Raw genomic sequence first — 21,317 nt, forward strand, 5'->3', positions numbered from 1 at the left:
CCCAAATGTCAATAGTACCAAGGCTGAGAAATCTTGCCATAAACTAATTAATTCTCTTTTTGAACAGGTTAGTAAAAAGAAATCAGAGATCAGTGTACCAGTCTGGCAGAAAATCTCATTAGGGAATTCATGTCTTTTTTTTCTTTCTTTCTTTTTTTAGGAGCTGGGGGTGACTCCAGTGCAAAGCTCTTTCCTAATGCCATAGAGGTGCCCTGGGAACACAGATGGTATTTTCACCACTTGCTCGCTTCTGAGAGTGACAACTGACCTCCCAGGAATCCTTGAAGTGCTAGGAATGTAACTCTGTTAAGGAAGAAAACTCTTAGGGCTTTTAAAGTCTAGCAAAATGTCACAAGTGAACTGTGCTCCGGGGGAGGGCAGGAGAAGGTGTATTTTTTTTTTCCAAGTACCCTCTCCTGGCTTCCCCACTATAGTGAGACTTTTCAGAACTGGCTCTGGAATAAATGATTCAAGGAAACCTGAGGCCTTGTCTCTTCTTTCCAAAAAGAGCAAAGGAGCTTTGAGAAAGGATTCTGTTCACATTGTGCTCCAAAAAGCAACTCATTTGCAGAAAACTCATTTGCAGGAAACTCAAGGCACTGGTATCATTTAACTGTGAAAACAGTAGCCCCAACAGAGCAGAGGTTACCCAGCATCAGAGTCACATCTTATGTTCCTGCTTATCTCATCCAACTGGTTCCTGTGACATGGAAATGAGGAAATATATGTCCTGAAAATGAAAAGGTAGTAGCAGTCTGTGGGAGTCTGAAGAGGCAAGGAATAAGGGTTGACATGCTATTTTAAAAAGTTTGTCCTTGGGGTAGACATCCTGACATCCTGGCTGGGATTTGGTAGTGGTATGTGCTTAAAAGAACAACCTTTAGCACGGCTGGCACAGACATAAATGCCAAGCTGAGGATCCACAAGGTTCCACCCCCTTCTTCTGGGCACTCTCTAATTCTTGTGGGCCATAAAAAAATAGCAAGGTGTGACTGCATGCCTAGAATCCCTCTATCTTTTATTCGGTAAATGAATCTTTTTTTGTCTACACATTTGACAAAAGACCACTCATTGTGTGAAGTGGTTTTTTCAGTCCAATTTTGATGAAAACCCTTAAGGACAGAAACATATAGAGTACTTAGAACACCATGAACCACAAAAGTATTTAATGATGACAGTAATTGGGATAATGGAATGTGCTTTGAGTGGATGGTTGGCATGTCTTTAGATATACTTAAAAAGGTGTAAAAGAGATTTATTTGTAGATTGACACAGGAATCTCCAGAGGAACTATAATTCTGTCAAAAAGCTGGAAAACCCCAATGCTTCTGGGTGATAGCAAAAACTATTTCAGATTAGATCATTTGCCTCAAATCTGTTTTCATTTCTGAATCCATTCATTTAATCATTCCTTTATTTGACAAATGCTATATTTTATTATTAATATTTATGGTTCCTATTCAGTTATCCCTTCTTTTGTTCAATATTTATAGAAATTGTATCAGTTGTAATCATATAGTGGCAAATGATCCTTGCCTTTAGGGTGCTTAGGATCTAGTGAAATAGGCATTCATTCATTTATTAAAGTGTTTATCATGTGCCCATATGTTCTGGGGATACACTTAAGAAAGAGCACAGGTCACTCAAGAAATGGAATTAGATTCAAGTGGATGGAAGGGGACTTCCCATGGTGGTCCAGTGGTTAGGACTCCATGCTTCCACTGCAGGGGGTGTGGGTTCAATCCCTGGTGGAGGAGCTAAGGTCCTATTCACTGTTTAGTGCAGCCCCCAAAAATATATATATAATAAAAATAAATATAGTGGGTGGAAGGCAGAGCAAAAGCAAAGGCCTTGAGGCACCTGTGAACATGGCTACAGTCCAGTTAGTGGACTAAACCCGTCCCTAAACCCTTCCAATATACAAACGCTAGAGGTGTCACTAGATTTGTGTACTTCAGTTTAATATATGTGTTACAGAAAAATCATACGTGACCCGATTAATTTTTTCCAGGTTTTTTTTTTAAAGGAATAGTGGCGTTTTCTCTTCAATGAAAGCAGGGGAGAAAACTTTCAAACAACCCACTTGTAATTCTCCGCTTTTTAACTTCTGTCTCGCGTCTGGGAACTCCTCCTAGGTCCTTGAAGCTAGGCAGTGAAGTAAAAGAAGCGACTACAGCCTCCGGACTACAACTCCCAGGAGATATTGTGACCACATCCTCTGCGCAAGCTCGACCTCTGTGACTGCATAGGGCACCGAGCCGAGGAGGAGGAGGCTTGGTCCTAAGCCGTGGGCCGTGGGCGGGGCTATAGGCGTGGTCATAAGGGGGGCGGTGCTGCCGGCGCGGCCCGGAACACGCTAGTGGAGCGGAAGATGGCGGCGGCAGCGGTGGCTGCAGCCGGGACCCTAGTCGGGCTGAGGCGGAGGAGCCGCCGGTTCTGACCTCGCTCTGGCTCCAGTGCGCGCGGCGGAGCGTGTGCAAGGCCCCGCGCGTCAGGCAAGGGCGGCGGCGGTAACTGCGCGCCGCCTTGAGGAGCGTCCCGGCGGCGGCTCGGCTGCGGCTGAGGAGAGAGCCGGCTCCGGGCCTCCGCGTCCTCCTGTTCCCCGGGCCCCCCGCCTCCTCGGGGGGGCGGCGGCGGCGATGTTCTCGGTCCTCTCGTACGGGCGACTGGTGGCCCGCGCCGTGCTCGGCGGCCTCTCGCAGACTGACCCCAGGGCCGGAGGCGGTGGCGGCGGCGGTGGCGGTGACTACGGGCTAGTGACGGCCGGCTGCGGCTTCGGCAAGGACTTCCGTAAGGGCCTCCTCAAGAAGGGCGCTTGCTATGGGGACGACGCGTGCTTCGTAGCCCGGCACCGCTCAGCAGACGTGCTCGGTGAGTGCTCGGCCGGGTCCCCTCTCCCCAGCCCCGGATCCGCCTCCTGGGGACTCCCCTGCTCGGGGCTTTTCTAGCTCCTCCAGGCGGTAAGAGGAGCCAGTGAGCCAGTAGTAGTTCATTTGTACGGAGCGCTTACTAGGTGCCAGGCGCCGTGCCAAGCGCTTGAAGGTGCGTTTTCCACTTGATCAACCCCATTTTAGAGATGAGGAAACTGAGGTGCTGAGCGGTGGAGCCACATGCTCAAGGTCACACACCCTGAGAATGTGACCAGTTTGTCCGAGTCCGGAACCGCACTGTTAGTCACTTGTCAGTGCCAGCCCCAGACGACCTCGTCCCCTTCCCCGGCGACACCTGCAGGCTCCGAACCTCGCTCATTCCCTCGCTCCCTTCCTCCTCCCTCTGCGTCCCCTGGGGATCCCTGCTTCTTCGAGCTCCTGACGCCTCGGCCCGGCTATGGGTTGCGGGCTCCCGAGCAGACTGGCTGTCGTAAGCCCCACACAGCTCAGCCGCATTCTTTCGTCGCCTCGATCCAAGACCAGATCTCTATCCTTGTCGGAGTCTCGCAATAGAGGCCGCTGGCCTGGTAAAAAATCACTCGCAGTGCATTCTTCCAACTGATCTTGGCCACTTGAGGTCACTTAGGGTGGAAGAGAGTCTCCTTGACCCAAAATAGAATGGTCAAACCCTCTTCTCCACTGCGGCCAAGAAAGCCTTGAGAATTGGTTAAAGCCATTTCAGGCCACAGGTGCTTCGGAGGGCCTAGTCCAGTTATATCTTAGGGTTTGGGAGTCTAGAGTTAGAACTTGCAGAAATGGCTAAATAGAATTCAGAAGCGATCAGAAACTTTATCATCATGCATGTCTTTGGAGGCAGTGTGTATGCCATAGACTCCTATGCCATTTAGATCTCTCTTAATAAATAGAGCACTTCCTGTGAAATTGAAGGACACGTTGTCATTGAACTCAAGTTCAAATGTCGCTTTGTTTTCACTTCTCAGGTGAGATTGAGCATTTTGACTACTTTAAATTGCATATACTGAGCCAAAGCTTGACATTGGAACACAAGGTCCTGTAATTTTATGATGATAATTACTTTTTAACTTGGTCTCAGAATAAGTCTATTATCTTTGCTTTTACTCATGTACTGTGTATGAAGATAGCACTAGAAAAGTTGTTTTCAGTTTAATTTATGAAAGACTCCATTAGGTAGGTTGAAAAAATCATTTAGTGTTTAGGCAAAGACTCCTTAGAAGGGAACTTGCAAGTTTAAAAAAAATTATTATTAGATTATAGTCGATGTACAATGTTCTGTTAGTTTCTGCTGTACAAAAGTGAATCAGATACACAAATACATATATCCACTGGTTTTTAGATTCTTTTCCCATATAGGTCATTACAGAGTACTGAGTAGAGTTCCCTGGGGGAACTTGAAAATTGAAGTCATACAAATCCACTCTAAAGTCACCCTGACTAAAGGTTTATTTCTTTATTTAATTTATTTTTGACTGTACTGGGTTTTCCTTGCTTCACTCAGGCTTTCTCTAGTTGCCGCAGGCAGGGGCTTCTCTTGTTGAGCATGTACTCTGGGCATACTGGCTTCAGTAGTTGAGGCACATGGGCTTGGTAGTTGTGATGCAGAGGCTTAGTTGCTCTGTGGCATGTGGGATCTTCCTGAACGAAGGACTGAGCCCATGTCTTCTGCATTGGCAGGCAGATTCTTAACCACTGGACCACCGTGTGTTTTCATTACAATCGAGGCACTTCACAGTTAAAAGCTTGTGACCTGTTCTGCTTTTTCAAGTTGCAGCTGCTGCTGCTAAGTCACTTCAGTCGTGTCCGACTCTGTGTGACCCCATAGACGGCAGCCCACCAGGCTCCCCTGTCCCTGGGATTCTCCAGGTAAAAACACTGGAGTGGGTTGCCATTTCCTTCCCCAATGCATGAAAGTGAAAAGTGAAAGGGAAGTCTCTCAGTAGTGTCTGACTCTTGGCGACCCCATGGACTGCAGCCTACCGGGCTCCTCCGCCCATGGGATTTTCCAGGCAAGAGTACTGGAGTGGGGTGTTCAAGTTGCTGGTGTAGTGCAATAGGATAGAGGATATTGAGCCACTAAGGTTCCCCCTTAAAAATCTGCATGTGCTGGCTTATGTGAAAGATCTGTGATTTGATTAATGATTCAGGGGATAGTTTAATGTGTCAGATGCCTATGCTGAAATTTGACTTGAAGTTTTTTGAAGGCTACCATCTTAATGGAGTGGGGTATTCATAAGGATATGTGAAACTTTGGTCAAACCCATTTTGAAAAATGTATAAACATACCATCCTGGCAGAAACCCAGCCTGGTTTGGTCCTCAGCTTTACCACTCTGTGATCTGTGGTTTTGGGCAAGAGCCACTCAGCTCATACCTGATCCTCAAAAACTTCTATCATATATTTTCTTTTTGTTTTGAAAAGATAGCACTCTTTGTTATTTTTCATCTCAAATAGTGGACATTACTTCCCATTCTATTCACATGGTCACCTTCAGTAGATACGTTGTTTTATATCTGGCGCTGAAACCAGTGGTTCTTAACTTTGCTTGGTTCACTGCAAAGGCTTTCTCCCTCCAGAAATGTGCATAGAGACAGAATTTTGCATAGGCCTTTGGGGACTTCAGAGACCCCATGAAGTACATAGAATCCACCTATGGGTCACCTAGAGGTCCATCTAGAGGTCCTTGGGTGGTGCCAGATTAAGAACTACAGCTCTGTAGCCCCTCTTGAAAGGAATGTTCCTAGACTTAACCAGACAAATGATGGCTTATGTGAACTAGGGATGGTCTTTGGCCGTATTTGACAAAGAGCTGTTTTGAGAGAGAATTGTATGCAAATCAGGGAATACAGGTTCTCTAGGACTGCCCTGTGTTGGACGAGTTCTTCCAGAAAGCCATCTTGAGAGCCACCTGATACAGCTTCTGAGTTGGCCTCATTTGATCTTTGGTTTCCACAAACCAATTCATATGATGGTGACTTCTCTATTTTAGTGACACCATCCCATTATAGGCAGATCTGGTTAGCTCTTGCTGTAGAAGACGTAATGAGTCTCAGTGAGTTTTTAATACTGCTTTTTACTCTGGAAGTTGGAGTTGTAAGCTGAATTGCATCAAAGACTATGTTGAGGGCGTTCCCTGGTGGCCTAGTGGTTAGGACTCGGTGCTTTCACTGCTGAGGCCCAGGTTTGATGGCGGCTGAGTCAGTAAAGAATCTGCCTGCAGTGTGGGAGACATGGGTTTGATCCCTGGGTTGGGAAGATCCCCTGGAGAAGAAAATGGCAACCCACTTCAGTATTCTTGCCTGGAGAATTCCATGGACAGAGGAGCCTGGAGGGCTACAGTCCATGGGGTCCCAAAGAGTCAGACATGACTGAGCGACTAACACACACACCACAAGGGAACTGAGATCCCACAAGCTACATGGAGCAGCCAAAAAAAAAGAGGCTGTGTTGAATAATGTTACGTTGAACCCCAGTGCTTTGAACCTTCTAGTTCTATAGATAATTAGTTTTCTTTGGGTTGACACTATTTATTGCTAAGTTATCTGTGCAACTCACTGTGGTCATCTAGGACTGTTTGGAATGAAAGCTGTTTATTTCTTTTTGTATTAGAAAGACAAAGCAGTTTTATTTCTGTAATTTAGAATTGATCTGTCCTGTTGGTCATGCAGTGACTAAAAGTACTTGCTGCTTTACAACATTTTTGTAGAGTCCCACTGGATTTCTTTTAGGAAAAACCAACTATGGTGGGTGTGGTGAGACATAGGAACCACTCCTATCCCCTGGAAAGTTGGCAGAGGTGCTTTCTCTTGATTAGGTCCAACAGGAGTAAACCAGTACCGGCAGGAGCTGTGTGCACTTTTCTTTTTCCTTCTTCCCTGTGACTAATAGTGGGTTCTCTTGTTACTCTATGCGGTGTGGTTGCCTAAGTACATAAAAATATGGGAGCTGCCTAGTGTGTAATTGCTGGGCCTCTCACAGCCCTAAGCTACTTAACAATAGAATCAAAGACTGTTGAGGGTTGTGAGATTTAGAAACCTTGGAATCCAATTCTTTCATTTTACTGAAGAGAAGACAGAAGTCTGCAGAGGGTCAAATGACTTTACCAAGGTTACTCCATTAGGAGTAACCCCACAAGGTTACTTTGCCAAGGTTAATGGCAGAATTAGACTAGCACCAAGATTCCCTGTTCCAGTCCTCTTTCTGTTACACCACTGGTTAAGTGTTCTTGACAAGATAGGTGAGTTCAGAACTGGTCTGTCTTCTGGTACCGTTAAATCATTCTGGTAATGCTTTTCTCACTTAAGGGTGTGTATGTACTCCTTTATTCATTGTGTGACTCATAATTAAAATGTAGCAAAAACTCCTCTGTATACTAAACCACAGTTTATTGAAAAAAAGATAGCATGGTGTAGGCCATCTAAGTTCTGGCTTTGAGTTGTATTGAGTTGTAAAGTTCAGTTAAGTTCAGTTGCTCAGTTGTGTCTGACTCTTTGCGACCCCATGAATCGCAGCACACCAGGCCTCCCCGTCCATCACCAATTCCCGGAGTTCACTCAGACTCACGTCCATCGAGTCAGTGATGTCATCCAGCCATCTCATTCTCTGTCATCCCCTTCTCCTGCCCCCAATCCCTTCCAGTATCAGAGTCTTTTCCAATGAGTCAACTCTTCGCATGAGGTGGCCAAAGTACTGGAGTTTCAGCTTTAGCATCATTCCTTCCAAAGAAATCCCAGGGCTGATCTCCTTCAGAAAAGTAATTCTTGTAAAACTGGACGATGTTTATTTAAGCTTGATTAACTTGAAACTTTAAGAGACTTAAATTTAAGAAAGTAGGGAAAATCACTAGACCATTCAGGTATGACCTAAATCAAATCCCTTATGATTATACAGTGGAAGTGAGAAATAGATTTAAGGGACTAGATCTGATAGACAGAGTACCTGATGAACTATGGATGGAGGTTCGTGACATTGTACAGGAGACAGGGATCAGGACCATCCCCATGGAAAAGAAATGCAAAAAACGAAAACGGCTGTCTGAGGAGGCCTTACAAATAGCTGTGAAAAGAAGAGAAGCAAAAAACAAAGGAGAAAAGGAAAGATATAAACATTTGAATGCAGAGTTCCAAAGAATAGCAAGGAGAGATAAGAAAGCCTTCCTCAGCAATCAGTGCAAAGAAATAGAGGAAAACAACAGAATGGGAAAGACTAGAGATCTCTTCAAGAAAATTAGAAATACCAAGGGAACATTTCATGCAAAGATGGGCTAGATAAAGGACAGAAATGGTATGGACCTAGCAGAAGCAGAAGATATTAAGAAGAGGTGGCAAGAATACACAGAAGAACTGTACAAAAAAGGTCTTCACGACTCAGATATTATCACGATGGTTTGATCACTCACCTAGAGCCAGACATCCTGGAATGTGAAGTCAAGTGGGCCTTAGAAAGCAGCACTACAAACAAAGCTAGTGGAGGTGATGGAATTCCAGTTGAGCTATTTCAAATCCTGAAAGATGATGCTGTGAAAGTGCTGCACTCAATATGCCAGCAAATTTGGAAAACTCAGCAGCGGCCACAGGACTGGAAAAGGTCAGTTGTCATTCCAATCCCAAAGAAAGGCAATGCCAAAGAATGCTCAAACTACTGCACAATTGCGCTCATCTCACACGCTAGTAAAGTAATGCTCAAAATTCTCCAAGCCAGGCTTCAGCAATATGTGAACCGTGAACTTCCAGATGTTCAAGCTGGTTTTAGGAAAGGCAGAGGAACCAGAGATCAAATTGCCAACATCCGCTGGATCATAGAAAAAGCAAGAGAGTTCCAGAAAAACATCTATTTCTGCTTTATTGACTATGCCAAAGCCTTGACTGTGTGGATCACAACAAACTGTGGAATATTCTGAAAGAGATGGGAATACCAGACCACCTGACCTGCCTCTTGAGAAACCTATATGCAGGTCAGGAAGCAACAGTTAGAACTGGACATGGAACAACAGACTGGTTCCAAATAGGAAAAGGAGTTCGTCAAGGCTGTTTTTGTCACCCTGCTTATTTAACTTCTATGCAGAGTACATGATGAGAAACGCTGGGCTGGAGGAAGCACAAGCTGGAATCAAGATTGCAGGGAGAAATATCAATAACCTCAGATATGCAGATGACACCACCCTTATGGCAGAAAGTGAAGAGGAACTCAAAAGCCTCTTGATGAAAGTGAAAGTGGAGAGTGAAAAAGTTGGCTTAAAGCTCAACATTCAGAAAAGGCTAAGATCATGGCATCTGGTCGCATCACTTCATGGGAAATAGATGGGGAAACAGTGGAAACGGTGGCTGACTTTATTTTTTGGGGGCTCCAAAATCACTGCAGATAGTGATTGCAGCCATGAAATTAAAAGACGCTTGCTCCTTGGAAGGAAAGTTATGACCAACCTAGATAGCATATTAAAAAGCTATTTTAATATTAAAATATATTGTTAAAGGATATTTTAAATCTTTTATTCAATATTAAAAAGATATTACTTTGCCAACAAAGGTCCGTCTAGTCAAGGCTATGGTTTTTCCAGTGGTCACGTATGTATATGAGAGTTGGACTGTAAAGAAAGCTGAGCGCCGAAGAATTGATGCTTTTGAACTGTAGTGCTGGAGAAGACTCTTGAGAGTCCCTTGGACTGCAAGGAGATCCAGCCAGTCCATTCTGAAGGAGATCAGCCCTGGGTGTTCATTGGAAGGACTGATGCTGAGGCTGAAACTCCAGTACTTTGGCCACCTCATGCGAAGAGTTGACTCATTGGAAAAGACCCTGAAGCTGGGAGAGATTGGGAGCAGGAGAAGGGGATGACAGAGGATGAGATGGCTGGATGGCATTACCGACTCAATGCACATGAGTTTGGCTGAACTCCGGGAGTTGGTGATGGACAGGGAGGCCTGGCATGCTGCGATTCATGGGGTTGCAAAGAGTCAGACACGACTGAGTGACTGACTGAACTGAACTTGAAACCTTAAACAGAAATAAAATCTAGCCTCTAGATAAAATTTTGATTGTGACCAGGAATTTGAAATGTTTCTGTGAGTTGTGCCAGTCTTAAAAGTAGTTTGTCTTGGGACTTCTTGGCAGTCCAGTGGTTAGGCCTCCACTCTTCCATGGCACAGGGCACAAAATCTGATACCTGGTCAGGGAACTAGGATCCTGTGAATCACTCAGGATGACCAAAAAAAAAATTATTTTTTTTAAATAAAAAGTAGTTGTCTTAAAGAATGAGGATTACTTGAACAATATAAAGATAAAAGTTTTATTTAGGTAGAATGATATTTTCCAACAGTCATAGTAATTTTGATATACTTGATCAAAAAGTTCTATATCTGAAAGTGAGTTGCCTTTTTAACAAAGTACTAGTCACCTTGGAGGAGTGCTAATTTCAGCCTTTCAAGAAGCCCTCTTTTGAATTTCCCTTATCTAGATTTCAAGCTGTGTCAGGAAACCAGTCTCATCATTTATATAGTCATAATTTTCTGACAGTCAGAATTCAACCTGACCTAACTGTCAACATTCAGCCAACATGACCCTGACTGAATTTTTTTTTTAATATACAGTTCACCTGCCATGACATGCACTGTTTAAAGTGAAAAGTTCAGTAACACAACATTCATAAGGTTGTGCAACCACTGCCACTAACTAGTTCCAGAACATATTCATCACTCTACAAGAAAACCCCTAACGATTAGTCACTTCCCAGCTCCCCTCCCTCGGCCCCTGGCAACAGAAAGTAGATTCTGACACTCTTACAGAAGGGTCTATTTTGGGCATTTCAGGTGAATGAAATCATGTAGTACGTGGTCTTTGGTGTCTTACGTTTTTCACTCAGCATAAAATTTTTAAAATTTACCCATATTGGGATTTCCTGGCAGTCCAGTGGTTAGGACTTTGCCTTCCAATGCAGAAGATGCCAGTTCAGGCCCTGGTCAGGGAGCCAAGATCCCCATGCTTCATGGCCAAAAAAACCCCAAAATGTAAAACAGAAGCAGTACTATAAGATTTACGTACACTGTAGTGTATATTCCTTTTTATGGCCGAATATTCTGATATGGGTATGCCACATTTAAAAAAATCTGTTAATGGACCCTGTGTTGTTTCCACTTTTGGGCTGTTGTGAATACAGCTGCTATGACACATTTATGTATAAGTTTTTTTGTAAACATATTTTCTGTTCTCTTGGGTATATACCAAGAAATGAAATTGCTAGTCATATTACAACTCTGTAACTGTGAGCAATATAGTTGTCTTTATATATCTATTTTATATAGTTCTAATATAATTATTACTAGAGGGGGAATATTTTTTAAATGTCAGCAATCAGATATATATGTTCTGAGATCAATCAGTACTTTAAATATGCTAGATTTCATAATAATCTATTTGCTTTCGAGAGAAAATTGTGGAATGTTAAGGAAGTATGAGAATTGTTGGCTCAGTAAAAGAGCCTTCCAGGACTCGTAAAAACAGCAGGGTTTAAGAAGCTGCAGACGAAAAAATAGCCACTGATTAGTTGGTCTTCGACTCTTCATGGTATTCTCTCATTCTGTAATAGATTACAGGGTTAACGGATAGAGGAATTTTGCTGTTTGTTTCTTAAATCCTGTTCACTGATATTTTTCTCATTTTGCTACATAGGTATATTGTACTTTTCATAAGGTATAAGGCGTATTTTTAAAGTCATTTTCTCATTTGTTACACTGTCTGAGAGAGCTACTTTTCTTTTAGTCAGTCTCTAATCTAGGAATTCTCAAGCTTAGGTTTTAAATTTTCCTAACTTCCAGCTTCTCTCTCAATTTGTTAATAATCTCCTTAAAGGAATCTGGATGAATTTTTTTTTTTTTTAATAGAGCAAGTAGTTGCATTTTAAATGCATGACTTAATACTTTTTAGAAAATATACTTTTGTTAAAAGGTTTTAAATTGTAGCAGAAGGTAAGAGGTAGATATTAGCTGGCTGTGCTGTGGGTGTTTTGGGGGGAGAGGAGTTGAGGGAACCTGGATTAGAGGAGGCTGTTCCTGAACTTTAGCCCTGCTTTCTGAAACTGGCCAATACATGACCTGAATGGTTGCAACAGTGTCCAAACGGAGTTTGTACTCCTGTGACTCAAGAACCACTACACCAGGTCAGAGTATTTGACCTACAACCATGTCCTTTGAATAAACGCTTATGTCAAGTTCAAACTAAATGTCAAATTCATTTTATAAAGGTCTCTGTGCCTTTTAGAGAGGCCTTAACTGGGACTTTTAAGTCAGAATTTTCAGGAAAATGCTTTGGAAAAGTAAGTTGCCAGTTTGTTCTGTCTAAAGAAGTTTTACTTTTCTGTCAGTTGAAAAATGGTGTGCTTTCTAAGTTTGCCTTTCAAAGCTAGTGTTAACTTTTGGTCTCATTTTAAGAACTGGTTACCCATATCCTAATTTTTGTCATTTGTATTAAATTCAGTTATCTGTCTTGTTTGAGAGTTGTCAAATATTTTTAAAATCTGTTTTCTATCTCTCTGAGATCTAAAAGCATTTGTTTCCTGTTATTAAACCGTTCACACAGTTCATCATAAATCAACGCATTTTTTGCAGAAACTGACACACTGCAGAAGGCATTGGGCTGATAACACACACTTACGCATTTAAACTTGAGTTGACAAGTGGCACCGATCTTCCAGTTTAAAATTTTAAAGATGCTAAACACTTTTGAATGGGATCCCAAACTGGATTTTAGGGGAATGCTGTGGTGGTGGGGGTGGGGCAGTGAAGGAGCAGAAACTTTTCTTTAAAGAGTGAAGATACTTCATTCTGTTTTCTCCTAATTGTTCAATATCTGACACAAAGTATGATTCAACTTACCAGTGCTTTATTCAGTGCTTTAGATTTTACAGTGTATTTTTTTTTTTTTTTGCAGAAATCAGCTGCCAGATTTATTAATCTATCTGAAAATAAAAATACAGCCAAACAAAAAGTAGAATAAGAACAGAACTTAAAAAAAAAAAACCCTTTAGATACATTTCCCAAAAGAGTTTATAATGCAATGTTTTTAACCCTTCTGTGTTGGAAATATACTTAATGTTGGCCAATTACTTATTTTATTCAGTGAGTTACTACCATAAACAGCAAAATATATAATTTGTCCTTAAATACTATATAATCAATACCAATTCTTCCTTAATTCTTTAAAATAGCTCATAGTCCGATTCTTTTTCACTATCAAACTAGAATTTTTAACAGAATAAAAGAAAATGAGAGAAAAAAGAAAAAGTATTCTCAATATAATTTTCACTTGGATCATATTTTAAAGACCTACTTCAACTTCTCCAAATGTGTCACTTCTCTTTCCAATAAAATTTTTTATGTTTTATCTTATTTAATCTTTTAAACTATGAGATAGTTGCTCTTATCTCTGCTTAATCTGTGTCTGTTTACTCATCTATAAAGTTGACTCATCCGTAAGGTTAGTACAGCTAGTATCAGAGCTGGGACTTGAACCTAAGTTTTCTCTTTTGAATCTAGTGCTTTTAAATAAATGATTTTGTTTTGTGCTTATAAAAAGCAACACATGTTCTCAAAAACACAGTATGAAGTACTTGTAACTTATAACTCAGTTACAGTCAGTGTGGTTTCCTCTAACTTTTGTGTATATACACTTGTATGTATACAAATTAACAAATAAAATCAGGTTACTATATATTCTGCTCTGTAGTGTTATTAATAAGTAATGTAACATGAACATATTTCCATACTAATAATCGTAGGTATATTTTACTGCATATATAGCCCATGAAGTCCTCTATTTTTAGTTATTTAGATTATTTCCAATTTTCTGTTACAAGTAACACTAGAGTAAATATCTCTACATTTGAATATTTCCTTAGGATAAATGCCTTGAAGAGGAGTTCCTGAATCTAAGGCTGTGAACTTTTGAAAGGCTTCTGATTTAAATAGTAGTGTAGGTCCCTCCAAAAAAGTTATACAAATTCATACCTTTCCAGTGGTTATGAAATTACTCTTATTAGTAAGCTTATTGTTGGAACCTCCCTGGTGGTGCAGTGGATGGGAATTTGTCTGCCAGTACAAGGAACACAGGTTCGATCCCTGGTCTAGGAAGATACCATGTGCTGTGGAGCACTAAGCCCCTGCGCCACAGCCACTGAGCTTGAGCTCTAGAGCCCTCAAACTACAATTACCAAGCCCTTGGGTCAAAACTGCTGAAGCCCGAGTGCCTAGAGCCCGTGCTCTGCAACACGAGAAGCCTGTGCACTGCAACTAGAGTAGCCCCCGCTCACAGCGACTAGAGAAAACCGGTGCAAAGCAAAGAAGACCCAGAGCAACAAAAATAAATAAATAAAAATTAAAATGTATATAAGCTTATTGTTGACCTTGAGTCTGTCACATTTAAAAATTTATGAATTTGCTAGGTTCTTAAACAGTTATTTTTGAGGTGAATAAGTTTGTAGCTGGTGAATAGTTCTAGAATTGATTGAATTGTTGGTATGAATCCCACGGACTACAAAATGACTGCAAAAACTTTGCCAGAGACTACAAAAGTGATTTAATACAAAGAGTGCTTTCTGTTTAGCGACTGAGTACTATTTTGACTCAAGCCAGTTCCAACACATTTTTGCACTGATTTTTCTTTTACTCATTTCTTTTTGCTTGTTCCTTCATGGTGAGGGAACTTCTTTCGTTTTGTACTACTGTGACTGTACATTTTGATCTTTCAAGGATGCTGTCTCCATTAGGTTTCTGACTTATCACAGTAGTCTGTGCTGTCATTTGAGGTAGATGCAAAAGGTTAGCTCTGCTGAATGAAGCAAACAAGGAGTGCTTCTGTTTTGACATCAGTGTTTGGGTAGCAGTTTTGGATTAGAAAATAGATTTAAACTATTTACACAAGAAAACGGTTCATGGCCTCTAGGTTGAATGCTAATTGGCAGTATGGTCATCAGTGTTGCTATGAAATGAGAAAGTATAAACAGATGTCTTTTGCATGTATTGTTTTTAAAAATCCACTTCTTAATTCTTGAGAAGCCACATTCATTTTAGTTTTCTTGTTCATGTACACTGAATTCACTGAACAATTAATGGTCTTTGGTGTGTTTTATGAATAAATTCTACACATATATATTAAATAATTTACAGATTGTCTGAATTCAGTGAAGCTAGTTAATCTATAGCTATCTTTTATTTTATCAGAATTTCAAATTGAAAAATAGTTGGCCTTCATTTTTGTCAGTGGCTTAAAGGAGAAAAAAACTTCCTCAACATTCTAGTCAGGTGGTTAAAACTGAAGTAAAAGGACATGGGACATTGTTTTTCTAAATCATTATTGGAATTCTCTGAAAACATACATGAGGTGGTATACTAATGGGAAAGGATAAATTGAGAAGCCTGCAATGGAATGTTTGCTTCAAAACTAGTTCATACAGTAAATGTAATATTCTTTCCAGGTGGCGCTAGTGATAAAGAACCCACCTGCCATTTCAGGAGACATAAGAGATATGAGTTCTATCCCTGGGTCAGGAAGATACCCTGGAGAAGGACATGGCAGCCCACTCTGGTATTCTTGCCTGGAGAATCCTGTGGACAGAGGAGTCTGGCGGGCTACCATCTATAGGGTTGCAAAGAATTGGACTTGGCTAAAGTGACTTAGTATGTGCCTGTTAACTTTTATTTTATAGAGTTTCTAAAACAGGCTCCCTTGTCTTGCATTGTGACTTCAGTTCAGTTCAGTTGCTCAGTCATGTCTGACTCTTTGCGACCCCATGAACTGCAGCACACCAGGCCTCCCTGTCCATCACCAACTCCTGGAGTCCACCCAAACCCATGTCCATCGAGTCAGTGATGCCATCCAACCATCTCATCCTCTGTCGTCCCCTTCTCCTCCTGCCCTCAGTCTTTCCCAACATTAGGGTCTTTTCAAATGAGTCAGCTCTTCGCATCATGTGTCCAAAGTATTGAAGTTTCCTCTTCAACGTCAGTCCTTCCAATGAACACCCAGGACTGGTCTCCTTTAGGATGGACTGGTTGGATCTCCTTGCAGTCCAAGGGACTCTCAAGAGTCTTCTCCAACACCACAGTTCAGAACCATCAATTCTTTGGTGCTCAGCTTTCTTCACAGTCCAACTCTCACATCCATACATGACCACTGGAAAAACCATAGCCTTGACTAGACGGACCTTTGTTAGCAAAGTAATGTCTCTGCTTTTCAATATGCTATCTAGGTTGGTCATAAGTTTTCTTTCAAGAAGTAAGCATCTTTTTATTTCATGGCTGCAGTCACTATCTGCAGTGATTTTGGAGCCCAGAAAAATAAAGTCAGCCACTGTTTCCCCATCTATTTCCCATGAAGTGATGGGACCGGATGCCATGATCTTCGTTTTCTGAATGTTGAGCTTTAAGCCAACTTTTTCACTCTCCACTTTCACTTTCATCAAGAGGCTTTTGAGTTCCTCTTCACTTTCTGCCATAAGGGTGGTGTCATCTGCATATCTGAGGTTATTGATATTTCTCCCGGCAATCTTGATTCCAGCTTGTGCTTCCTCCAGCCCAGCGTTTCTCATCATGTACTCTGCATAGAAGTTAAATAAGCAGGGTGACAATATACAGCCTTGATGTACTCCTTTTCCTATTTGGAACCAGTCTGTTGTTCCATGTCCAGTTCTAACTGTTGCTTCCTGACCTGCATACAGATTTCTCAAGAGGCAGGTCAGGTGGTCTGGTATTCCCATCTCTCTCACAATTTTCCACAGTGTATTGTGATCCGCACATTGTGACTTAGAATCTTAGAAAAAGGAACTCTGCGGAGAATTTGTCCTCCTGCCCTTTATTTCACAGTTGAGAAAACTAAAGTTTAGAGAAGTTATTTGGTCAGTGTCCTACAGCCAATTAGTGGCAAAGAATGCTGGGAGCTGTGTCATCTGCAAGACTCCTTTTCACGTGTCTTTCCATTCAGGCTCAGTTTAAGGTTCTGTGAGAGGAGGGCACGACACCTTGTGCAGCTGTAGGATGAGGTAATGCGCTCATTTCCTCTCTCTCTTTAAAATTTTCCTTGGAATAAAGTTGATTTACAATGTAGTTCTAGGTGTACAGCAAAGTGTATCACTTTTATATATATACGCACTCTTTCTTCAGATTCTTTTCTCACCCAGGCCGTTACAAAGTATTGAGTAGAGCTCCCTGTGCTATACAGTAAGTTCTTATTAAGTTCTTATTAGTTATCTATTTTAGTAGTGTGTATATGTCAATCCCAGTCTCCCAGTTTATCCCTCTCCCCCACCCCCAGTGGATTAATTCTCTCTTTGAAGTGCTCAGGTGAAAGTTGGTATACAAGAATTTCAATGTTCTAACTTACCAGTACAGTCAACTGAATTCATTGTTTACTGGTTGTTTGCTGTTAGTCCCTGACAGATGCTGTGGAAAAGACCCAAGAACAAAACAGGTTTCGGCTCTGAAGTTTCATAGCCCCTTGGAGAAGTTCACATATGCACATATGAAAGAATGCATACACGTTAGGAGATGTGGAAGCATGGAGTCGGGGTTCCAGAGATCGGTTTTTCAATAAATTGAGCAAAGTGAGGGGATTGGTAAGGCTCTCCAGATTGAGTGATCAGCAGAGGCACAGAAGACTTCCCAAACACAGCTGTTTTGAGCCTAGAGAGTAGTTTGTGCTGGCAAGGTGGAGATGACTGAGAATTGATGTTAAAAAGCAGATTAAGACCAAGTTGTCAAAGGTCACAGTTGCCATGTTGGGTGTCGTCTTGTTTTTCGGTGTTGGTAGAAAGCTGTAGAAGATGTTTTTGCTTTTGTTGTTTGGGGTTTAGTTTGATTGTTTTTGAAGAAACAACACATTTGGATGGTACAAAATGCAGAAGATATTAAAAATTCAAAAGTATGCATACAGTAAAGTTTCCCTCTCACCCTTCCTTGTCTCCTAGCTGCAGAAGTTCCTCTCCCAGAAGAAACCAGTGATATCAGTTTCTTATATATTCTTCTAGAGAATGTTCTTAGAAAAACAAGTAAATAAGTATATATACATGGAAGGTATTTGACAAGAAATATAATATGGACATAGCAGTCTTGTTTAAAAAAAAGGTATAGAGGATATAATGAGAGCTCAGAAGGCAAAAGCCCAATTAGGAAGCTCCTGAAATGGTCTGAACTAGAATGGGGTTTAACTAGGGACACTGGGAAGTAGCTGGGCTTCAGGCACAATGCAGACATAGAATCAACAGGACTTAATGATAATTGGACAAAGAGGGTGAAGGAGAAAGAGAAATTGGAGTTGATTTTGAGGTGTTACCTTCTAGAAGTTTCTTTAAGGTTTCAAGCCTGGAAGTGTGGCTGGGTTTGGCTGCCTGTAATTGGGTTAGGAAATGCAAGAAAAGAGTTGACTTTGGAAATTGAAAACGGAATTGATTGGTAGAAGAGGCATTTCAGAGGCACAGTCATTTGGCTTGGGCATGCATGTGTCCATCTGGTCTTTATGGAGTCCTTAGTGTGAGGAAGAAGCTGAGTCTTGTTAGAATCTCTTGCGGGTTTGGATTTTTATACTTTGTTACAAGGCCCAGGCTTACCCTGGGCCTACTGATTCCGTAGGTGGGGCTTGGGTTCCACAGGTCATCTCAGTGTGCAGCAGGAATTCAGAACTGTTGTGCCGGGAACCCCGCTAGCACTCGGGAATGAAAGATGTTACCAGTATGAGAAAGTCTCAGCCCTGAAGGGGGTCACAATAAGGAGAGGAAAGTTACGATAGAGGCGTTGCTGTTACCATGATAGGCTCAGGAGATCGTTAGGTCCACTAACATCTATGTGTTAGTAGTTGTTATAAGATTCCCCATTTAAAATGATAAATTTCGAGGTGTGAACCTTGAAACATTTAGGCAGCAGGTGCTTAAGAGATATTTGTTAAAACTTAAGAGTCATTTCTGGAAAAAGAAAGCTAGTTTATTTCCTCAAGATGCAGGTGAATCTTTTTCTTTGTGTATTTTTTGGAGACAAATACAGATTTGTTCCTTGGTGCTTGAAAATGTTGCTGTTAAATGTTTAATGGAATACTGAATGGTGGTGGATGTGTGGCTGGGAAAGCTGAATGGACCACTCATCTTTTAGATGTTATTCATGAGTGGGAATTGTCTTTTGATTGAAATCATAGTCCAGTGTTTGTCAAACTTGCAGCCGACACTGACCAAAGAACTCTTTTTTCTTCTGATGGCTGCAGAGTCTATATACAGAGTCTATAACTTGGCCTTTTTAAAGAGAGGCATAACACTCATTTACTGCGTATTGGCCATGAGCTGAGCACTGTAATGAGGCAATCTTTACACCATTATCCCTGTTCCCTCACACCAGGACTTGATGTTCATGAGTTGATTCCCATTTATAGGTGAAGATAATGAGGCTCAAAGTGCTACCCAGGGTGCCCTTAGTACACCTCATCTAGAATTTGAACCCAGATCTGACTCTGAAGCCTGTGCCCTTGCCCAGTGTGTTTATAATGACTTTGAAGCCAGAAATGATCACTTAAAACTTTAAGGGATTCCCTGGTGGCTCAGATGGTAAAGCGTCTGCCTGCAATGCCGGAGACCCAGGTTCGATCCCTGGGTCAGGAAGATCCCCTGGAGAGGGAGATGGCAACCCACTCCAGCTCTTGCCTGGAAAATTCCATGGACAGAGGAGCCTGGTAGGCTACAGTCCGTGGGGTTGCAAAGAGTCAGACACATGTTTTACTGAGATAATCTTTGTTGGGTCTAAGTACTATTTTTTTTTTGAAAGTCACCCGGTCGTTTCTGACTCTTAGCGATCCCATGAACTATACACTCCGTGGAATTCTCCAGGCCAGAATACTGGAGTGGGTAGCCTTTGCCTTCTGCAGGGGCTCTTCCCAACCCAGGGATCAAACTCAGGTCTCCCACATTGCCGGCAGATTCTTTACCAGCTGAGCCAGAAGGGAAGCCCTTTATTGTTAAGTTGCTCAGTCATGTCCAACTCTCTGTGACCCCATGGACTGCAGCATGCCAGGCTTCCCTGACTTTCACCATCTCTGGGAGTTTGCTCAAACTCAGATCCACTGAGTGGATGATACCATCCATCCGACTCATCCCCTGTCGCCCCCTTTTCCTGCTCTCAGTCTTTCCCAGCATCTGAGTCTTTTCCAATGAGTTGGCTCTTTGCATCAGGTGGCCAAAGTATTGGAGCTTCAGCATCAGTCTCCAGTGAATATTCAAGGTTGATTTCCTTTAAGATTGACTTGTTTGATCTTCTTGCTGTCTTAGGGACTTTCAAAAGTCTTCTCCAGCGCCACAGTTCGAAAGCATCAGTTAGTTATAACTATTTCTAGGCTAATAATTGAGAAAAGCCCCCTGATTAAAACAGAGAAAGACCTCAGTGAGCCTTGCTGAACTGTCAGTGGGCCTCTGGAACTTTGGTGGCCTCAGGCCAGCCCTTTGCTTCTGAGGGACCTCCCAGATGCCTTAACTCCCACAGTGCATTGTTTGGCTAATTGCAGGTTAGAAGTTCCTGGTAGGGGGATGATAGGTGTTTACCCGAAGGCGAGATTTCTCTGCTCTCTCACCTTTATTACTTGTACTTTATTCTTATTAGTAAAAATCACAGGGAGCTGTCTGAAATGCCTCTCTCCTCAGCCTCCTCTTGCACAACTTGTATTTTCATCTTTGCAGGCTCAAATCAGACACCTCTCCGTGAATACTTTGCTGATTTCTTCAGCCGGATGTAATCTGATCTTTTTTAGTTTTGGTTTTAGTGGTGCATATTTATTTTTTATTTATTTATTTTTTTATAGCCGGTTATCTTAAGCCTCTCAACCCTACTCCCCCCATCACAGCACTTGATTTTAAGTTCCTCTGGGCAGGAAATCTTTTAGTATATGTAAATCCCTTTGGCTCCCTTTCACCACAATGTTTTACATATAGGAAATACTCAATAAAATGTTGAATAGCTTTACTATTTAATGTAAGTGTAAAATGCAGTTCTCACTGAATTTGTATAGTTTATCATTTCTCCCTTAAAGGTAACATGTACTCATTACTGAAAAAATGAGAAAGTATGGAAAATAAAAAGAAGAAAAAAATTACTTGTTTTGCCACCTGAAGGTCATTACTTAATTGAACAATATATTGTTTTCAACAATATATTGAAAACATAATTAGCATTCAGAAATTAAGGTCAGTTCCTCATTTGGCAGCCTTAATCAAAAGAATTGTTTTCACTTGTTAATTAAAAAAAAAAAGGCATTTATTGCCAGGGTTGCATGTGACTTGACCTCTCCCAGAGGGTGGTATTTTAGTAAAAAACAGCTGTTATTTTTATAGAGGGGTGAAGAAAGTAGGGGGTAAAATAGTATCCTCTTTGGGTGTCGTTTAGTTCCTAAGTCATGTCTGAA

The 21,317-nt window shown here is 41.6% G+C and overlaps 1 protein-coding gene across 1 annotated transcript in view; it reads left to right on the forward strand.

Moving 5' to 3' along the window:
* The first annotated feature begins 2,293 nt into the window (after positions 1–2,293).
* Positions 2,294–21,317, forward strand: part of PPTC7 (protein phosphatase targeting COQ7) — a 45,276-nt gene continuing 26,252 nt past the window's right edge. The window contains exon 1 of the mRNA XM_070386183.1: positions 2,294–2,871. Within this exon, the coding sequence (XP_070242284.1) occupies positions 2,640–2,871 (232 nt within the window). The 5' untranslated portion in view covers positions 2,294–2,639. The remainder of the gene's footprint in view (positions 2,872–21,317) is intronic.

Source organism: Bos mutus, chromosome 17 (genome assembly GCF_027580195.1).
Source record: "Bos mutus isolate GX-2022 chromosome 17, NWIPB_WYAK_1.1, whole genome shotgun sequence".
Lineage (NCBI taxonomy): Eukaryota > Metazoa > Chordata > Mammalia > Artiodactyla > Bovidae > Bos > Bos mutus.